The sequence below is a fragment of the Nannobrachium achirus genome, assembly GCF_963921795.1.
Source record: "Nannobrachium achirus genome assembly, chromosome: 16".
NCBI classification, from domain to species: domain Eukaryota; kingdom Metazoa; phylum Chordata; class Actinopteri; order Myctophiformes; family Myctophidae; genus Nannobrachium; species Nannobrachium achirus.
In genome coordinates, this window is record NC_137823.1 from 13,513,050 (window position 1) to 13,520,963 (window position 7,914).

General features: G+C 41.0%; 1 protein-coding gene across 1 annotated transcript in view; it reads left to right on the top strand.

Moving 5' to 3' along the window:
- Positions 1-7,663, top strand: part of LOC308300802 (CD209 antigen-like protein A) — a gene marked incomplete at its 5' end in the record, with an annotated part of 8,632 nt that extends 969 nt beyond the window's left edge. Inside the window, 6 exons of the mRNA XM_080744701.1 lie at positions 3,785-3,874; positions 4,561-4,677; positions 5,796-5,876; positions 7,075-7,214; positions 7,354-7,457; positions 7,548-7,663. Of these exons, the coding sequence (XP_080600827.1) occupies positions 3,785-3,874; positions 4,561-4,677; positions 5,796-5,876; positions 7,075-7,214; positions 7,354-7,457; positions 7,548-7,626 (611 nt within the window). The 3' untranslated portion in view covers positions 7,627-7,663. The remainder of the gene's footprint in view (positions 1-3,784; positions 3,875-4,560; positions 4,678-5,795; positions 5,877-7,074; positions 7,215-7,353; positions 7,458-7,547) is intronic.
- Between the last annotated feature and the right edge of the window lie 251 nt (positions 7,664-7,914).

The following is a 7,914-nucleotide window of genomic DNA, read 5'->3' on the forward strand; positions in this document are numbered from 1 at the left end:
GCTAGTATACATAGGCCTACAATAGGTGTCCAAAAAAACTTTGAACAGTGTGGACTTCACAGAAACCGAACACATACTAAACTTACAAGCATGTTAGCTTGAGCATATAACATTCTACTGCCTGTAGATGTCCCTATCGTCAGATAGGGAATTTGTTGTTCTTTACCCCATCACAGACATTAAGGGCAGTACCAGACAGAAAATAAAGACATGAAAGATTCAGATTTCATTAGTTAGCACAAAACTGTAAAGCTGTATACAGTGACTCAGTGAGTAATATTCCTTGGACAGCCAAATGCACTTTCATCTGTTTTGGTGTAGCCTAGGCTACAGGGCTTTTAGACTCATGTTTTTGTATCTCTCCCAGTTGCTGCATACCTAGTAGCTGTACTTTCTGTTGCAGGACAGAGTTCTAAGCCAGAGAGAAGACGTGTCAGAGTTGTTGCTGTGTGTCTGGGGATAATGTGTCTTTTACTGCTGGCTGGGATAACAGGCCTGGCCCTGCACTGTGAGTATTTCACATCACAAAACCTGCTTGTATAATCATTTTTATAAGAACATAAAAGCTGAACCCGACAGCATGCCATTATAGACAAAATACACTATAGTGCTATTCACAGACACCACAGACAAAATTCAGATACCATTTATATGATTAAGAGAGTTATTCAGTACCAAGTGCTCAACTGCAAGATCCAAGATGTATTATTACATATTTGGTCCTATAGCTCCTCCTAGAGGGCATCAACTGAGGTGCTGATCATCAGTTTATTGTGTTTCTGTTTCATTTCAAATGATATTGATGAGCTTTCTTCTTCCACAGAAGAAAACATTTTTCACAGATGTTTGACCTCAACATGAACAGTAGCAAAAGCTGTTTTTATTGTCACCTTTTGGTTTTGCAGATCATTCAGTGAATAACAGCCTGACCCTGGAAAGAGACCAACTACTGTACACCATGACCCTAAGAAACACAAGCAACCTACAAATAGAAGTAAACCAGCTTAAGAGGGACAAAGCAGGTGAGCGAGATAACATTTTTGAATGAATATTAGTGTATTTTTGTCAGAGATGTACAGTAGTAGCCTCGGAAACCCAGACTTTTATTTTGGCGATAGGAAAGAGATGTAGTGATACAAATGTGAGTAAATCGTCTATTTTTATCTTATGTTCCCTGTGGTAACCCTGAGGACCCCCTGGGGGTCCCGGACCTCATGCTGAATACCCATGCTATAGTCCATTATGTAAATGTATCTTAGAAAAGCAGGGATCATCCAAGAACAGAACTGAGATATGGGAGCTTTGTTATGTAGCTCAATGGCTCCTGGCACAAAGGACAGGCCAAGTCCACCTGCACCGCTGAGCTCATTATTGGATATCCATCAGTAAAACTCCTGTCTTAATTGTCTGTCTGTTTGATATTTAGTCATGAGGTGCCACAGTGAAGGGCAGAAGGTTGGATGCAGCTGTTATTACACATCTACTGAATGGAAAACCTGGGAGGAAAGTAGAGAAGAATGTCTGAAGACAGGAGGGGATCTGGTGGTCATTAACAGCAAAGAAGAACAGGTTAGTCTGTCTGTGTCTGTATGTCCGTCCGTCCGTCCGTCCGCCCGTCCGTCCTCCCATCCGTCCGTTCGTTGGTAGTTGCATGTAATGTACTGTAATTCTTTTTCCCTTTTTTTACCAATGATCAGGCATTCATCAGAGGATTGAGTCCTGAATGGTCATGGATTGGTCTGAACAGGACTGAGGACAAATGGACGTGGGTGGACGGAACGCCAGTGGCAACGCAGTAAGCCATTAATATGTGTTTCTATTGTTATTCTTTCGATGTCACTTAGTGACTGAGTGGAGGTGTTTATAAAATATTATGTTGTTTATTCTGCAGGTTCTGGAGCAGGGGATGGCCTCATAGCGATGGAAACTATAACTGTGCATACTACTGGCACAGGCAGAATGGAGAATGGTTGAATGGGTTCTGTTCAACTAAAAGACCCTGGATCTGTGAGAAGACGTGTTTCTTTTAACTTAAATGGTGAAACTGTAACACAGTGTTCCACTTTGTTAAGTTTAACAGCAGTGAATTAGAAGTGATATTATTACTGAGGAAAAAGTCAAACGTTATTGTACAGAAGTAGAAACTGCTGTATCCCCTTCAACTATTTTGTCTCAGTGTGGTTATTCATTTAGCTTTTTGCCACTTTTAACCCTGACTATTCTGGGAAGTTGACCATCTAGCTACTCCCCTGCTCCTTTTTTTTATGTCTGAACCGCCAAGACATCGGCTTGGCTCTGAGGAATGAAGTGAAAGTTTTAAAAAAGAGACCGGCTGTTGAGGCTAGACAGGTGACTGGTGTCAAATTGGTCCTGTACAGTCAGCTGTCCTTCAACACATACAGTACATTACAGTGATTACATTATTCATTACACTCCACTAGATTGTTTACACTTTACAACAGTGTTACCCAAACACTGGATCGGGACCCATTTTTTGGGTCACAGACCCATTTTTATGGGATACAAGTATATATAAATTTGAGATGCTACTCCAACTATGCATTGTTCTTGTGCAAAAAAAACTTTTTTCTTTTCTACTGAAACAGATATATCACCATGGCAATGATTCAAAATACGTAAACACATACTCCCACATAAACATTTACACACACACACCCAGAGGCAACAATATCTATGATGAATGGCAACGGTGAGAATGTTTCCAGAGGGGATGAAAAAGTTTGTACCAGCACACCATGAGTGAAGGATCATCTAACTTAGTGATTCTCAAACATTTTGGCTTCAGTACCCCCTTTTTTGCTGCATAAACTTCAGTTGGTACATTTTCTTCAGTTGTACATCTTTGTCATTTGTGTTGTCTTGGCCTGGAACCAATTAAAAAAGCTTTAGTTTTTTTCTGCAAGCCTGCCTCCTTGTCCGTTTTTGAAAGATTTCATGATTTTCACTGACTTTGTGCCGATCTACTCTCCCACTTGGTGACACATGGGTTCATGTGGTTAAGATAAAGTGACTTGTATGTCCTGATAGTCAGTGATATATTGTACCCAAGGTCGACGGACCAAGGTCAACAGGAATGGCACCTCTAATTGTAATAGTGTCAAAATCATTTTTTTTAAACTAAAGTCATAACTAAAGTGTTGGCCAATTAACTTTCACAAACTTGGCAATATGGGTACTACCTTAAAATGAAGCTCCTATCACTAGGTACCACCTTAACACCTACTTTTTAGTTTCTTGTGCAAACAGTTTGTTCTCTTTCTCTTCCTGTTAGAGTTGCTTTGGGGTCACCAGTGTTTGTGTGTGTGTGTGTGTGTGCACGCGCGCGTGCATGTGTGTGTGTGCGTGCGTGCGTGTGTGTGTGTGTGTGTGTGTGTGTGTGTGTGTGTGTGTGTGTGTGTGTGTGTGTGTGTGCGTGCTCGTGCTGCTCGTGCATGCTTGTGCGTGTGTGTGCATGCTCACGTGTGGTGTCAGTGCAGTGTGCTGTTGTGGTAGTGCCTGTAGTCAGTGCGTGCTGCTTCTGCTTTCTAATATAAGGGCAGGGGTCGAACAGAGGAGCACATGGTACATAAGCGTTGGCGTTTGCAGATTTCCATCTTACACTTCCTTATTGGTACACTTTTGCAGTAACCATCCACGGAGAGACATTATTAAATTGCCTACCATAAGTATAGGCCTAAAGTTATCTAGTAATCATGTAATGCATTTTGATACGTGTAGTCAACTTTACTTTCCAAGCCTCTCCTCGCTCTAAAGATGTCTGCAGATATTTATGCCGTCTATGAGAGCGTGGAGGACATTGTCTCCGGACCACAGGAGGACATGAGGGAGGACACAACAGGAAGACGGACGCAGAGTGAGTTTGACATCATTGGGAATCATTGTCAAAATGATTTGTTTTCAAAGTGCTAAAAGAAAACTTGACACATGTACTGTATTCCTTAACTTGGTCATAAAAAAACACTTTCATCAGGTTGAGTGTTTAGCCTTGTGGAGTGTAGGCTCTCTCTCTCTCTCTCTCTCTCTCTCTCTCTCTCTCTCTCTCTCTCTCTCTCTCTCTCTCTCTCTCTCTCTCTCTCTCTCTCTCTCTCTCTCTCTCTTTCTCTCTCACGCGGCACCGAGTGCAGTGCTGCAAGCTTTTAGATCTGCTATTTTTTTAATATATCTTTGAATATATCTTTTTAAAAGGGAACATTTGTAACTCAAATATTTGCTTCTGGGGGGGTCCCTGGGACAACATATTTTGAGATGGGGTCCGCGGCCAAATACATGTAATTTTGGGGGTCCTTGACGTGAACATGTTTCAGAACCATGGACATAGAAACATGAGTTTTTCAAAAACATTTAGAAGACAAAAAAGATTTAGAAGACCTGCACGAATCCACAAGATGTTTCAAAAATAGCAGATCTGCAAGCTCGCAGAGCTTGTAGATCTGCTATTTTTCAATAGTTAATGGTCAAAGTAATGGTTAAAGTAATAACGCGTAATAATGCGTTCCATGTCTAAATGTGTTTTAATAAAGTGCTCTCTCTCACCTATAGGAGCTGCTGTACTTTCCACTGCTGGGCAGTGCTCTATAACAGAGAGGAGGCCTCTCAGAGTTGTTGCTGTGTGTCTGGGAATGATGTGTCTTCTGCTGCTGGGCCTGCCTGTGTACTGTGAGTATTTCACCTCACACAATTACCACATCAGGGATATTGTTGTCTGAACATTCTATAGGCTATGCATCCCATGTCTTATTATAAAGATACTTATAATGCATTATAATTGTCTTGTACACTGTGTACCGTAGCCTACTTATGATTATAAGAACTCCCAAACTGTGGAACAAACTCCCCATTGCAGATATATTTAACTCACTCACTCCAAATGTTCTGTCTGAAGACCGACGACTCACCTCTCCAGACTCCACCTTAGCCTGTAATGGGGAGAGTGTTTCCTGCTGGTGTTTCAGTCCGAGTGTATCAAAGGGTGCGTTCGGAAATGTGCACCGGGTGTGTGCTCAGTGTAGTGAGTGCCTAAACCTAATCCTAATCCTAACCCTAACCACAGTGAAACTATGCCTAACCCTAACCCTAACCCTAACCCTAACCTTAACCTCAGTAAAACTATGCCTAAACCTAACCCTAACCCTAACCACACTCGGTGCGCATTTCCGAACGCACCCTTTGATACGCTTGGACTGAATCACCTGCAGAAAACACTCTCCCGTAGCACTTGACCACCTTACAGTCTTATGCAAATGCCAAATGTCATTTAGATTCCATGTTATGTCAGGTTCATTTGTTGACGTGCACATCCTATAGTGTGTATAGTTTCCGTGTACAGATTTAGGGTTTAGACTAACGATGGAATACTATACCTATGCATTTGTTGTATAACCTTATGTTTACCTTGCTTACTGCAAGAGTGTGTACAAATGGACTATTGGACTCATATCAAGGATGAACTGATTATAGTGGGTGCTCAAATGTCAAAGGTCAAGGTCACCCTGACCTCACAAATAAAAGTTCCATGATTTCTTAATGCATTACACATACTATTTGAGCCTTTACAGACAGGCTCAAATGGTTGTTGCAGATAGTGAAACGCGGTGTTCTGGAACAATGGCTCCTCCTAGAGGCCATCCACTGAAAGAGGTGGAGAGGAGCACCAGTGGTGTCAGACATTATCTTTAATATATATCTTTATTATTTCTAATTTCCACAGATGCTTGACCTCAACATGAAAAGTATCAACAACTATGTTTATTTTTCCACCTCTTGGTCCTTTGCAGATCATTCAGTGAATAACAGCCTGACCCTGGAGAGAGACGTATACTTAAGTGAAATAAACCAGCTTAAGAGAGACAAAGCAGGTAAAAAAGGAGACCTGGATTCTGGATATTTGTTTTGTTTTTGCCACATTCCTAAGCCAATATTAATAACTTGATGACCAGCAGTGGTTCCCCACCAGCAGTGGTTGAGCTTGCTTTGTTCCCTATGGAGACACAAAGAGTCTATAGATATATTGGTTTATGCGACAACAAAAATATCCATGAATTCAAGTCTCCATGGGATGAGTAATCAATAGGAGAAAAAAAAATTGGAGGTGAATTATCCCTTTAAAATAGGAATAAAAGTACAAAATAAATATATAAATGAGGTAGACTTAAAGTCTGGTGTCAGCCAGAATGCGTATCATATTCTGGCTGACACTGTTATCAGTCTCATATAAATTGTTTTGAGTTTGTTCATATTGTCGCTGTCCAAAGCCGACAACTTGCAGATCTGCTATTTTCACTACACACACACACACACACACACACACACACACACACACACACACACACACCACACACACACACACACACACACACACACACACACACACAAACACACAAAAAAAATGAAGTTTAGACATAGAATGTGCAACAATATACTGTATCCAGATATTTTTACTGGTGAATGGTAACTGGTGCATTTTAACAGCTCCTTTATCCAAGGCCTTGGCATAGATTGTACATTACATTCACCCATTCACACACCGATGGCGGAGCAAACCATGCAAGGCACCAACCTGCTCTAGGGGTAACTAGGGGCAACTAGGGGTTCAGAGTCTTGCTCAAAGGACTCTTCAACATTAACTCTAGGGGAGCCCGGATTCGAACTGGGAACCCTTTGGGAACCATCCGTGTTCTAATGAGGTTTTCTCTACCCTTGAGCCAATGCAGCCAAGAATGAGCATTAAGCTTATGAACATTAGCTTATATTACCGTAGCTATGTGTATAATAAATACATTTATTTAGAGTTGATACCTTATGCTAATCCAATCAAATCAAGTGCAGATGGCTAGTCCAGACTTTAAGTCTACCTCATGTTTTTATTTAGTGTGCATCCCAGAAGCCAATCCCTATAAAGCCAAGAATCATCCATCCAAGAATGGAACTGAGCATATGGTGCTTAATGAGTCTTGGTCCACCTGCATCACTATAGCTCATTAATGAAAATCCATCAGTAAAACTTCTGTTTGATGTTTAGTCATGTCTAATATAAAACTCCTGTTTGATATTTAGTCATGTCATGCCACACTGAAGGGCAGAAGATTGGATGCAGCTGTTATTACAGATCTGTTGAAGGGAATTGGGAGGAAAGTAGAGAAGAATGTCTGAAGACAGGAGGGGATCTGGTGGTGATTAACAGCAAAGAAGAACAGGTTAGTGTATATTTGCATGTGGCCAGGTGTCCACCATCATACTATAGTTGCATGTGATGTGCGATTTTAGTGAAGAAGACCTCATTGTATTAGAGAGACAAAAAAAGTAATCATGGTTCAATCATTGACAAATGATCAGGCACTCATCAGAGGATTGAGTCCTGGGGTTGAATGGTCATGGATTGGACTGAACAGGACTGAGGAGAAATGGACATGGGTGGATGGAACACCACTGACAACAGGGTGAGACATATGGGTTTTTATATTGTAATTCTAACAAAGTCACTTTGTTACTGCCTGAGTGGAAGTGTTTATATGTTGTTTATTCTGCAGGTTCTGGGGCAGTGGATGGCCTTATAACGATAAAGACTACAACTGTGCATACTTTCACAAGGATGGAGAATGGTTTTAATGGTTTATGTTCAACTAAAAGAACGGGGATCTGTGAGTGTTTCTCTTATCTTCATTAGTGAAATGCCAGAATGTGCACTGCTCTGCATAGTCAAATTCAAATGTTATTGAACAGAAGTACAAAGTTGTACCCCTCATAAAATGTATACAAACTGTCAACTCCTTTGTCTTTAGTGTGGTTATTAGTTTTTAATTTTTTTAACACTTAAACCCTGACTATTCCTCTGGTTCTTTGTTTACACCTAAACTGCCGAGATATCGGCCTGGCTCTGCTGAATGAAGCGAAAGT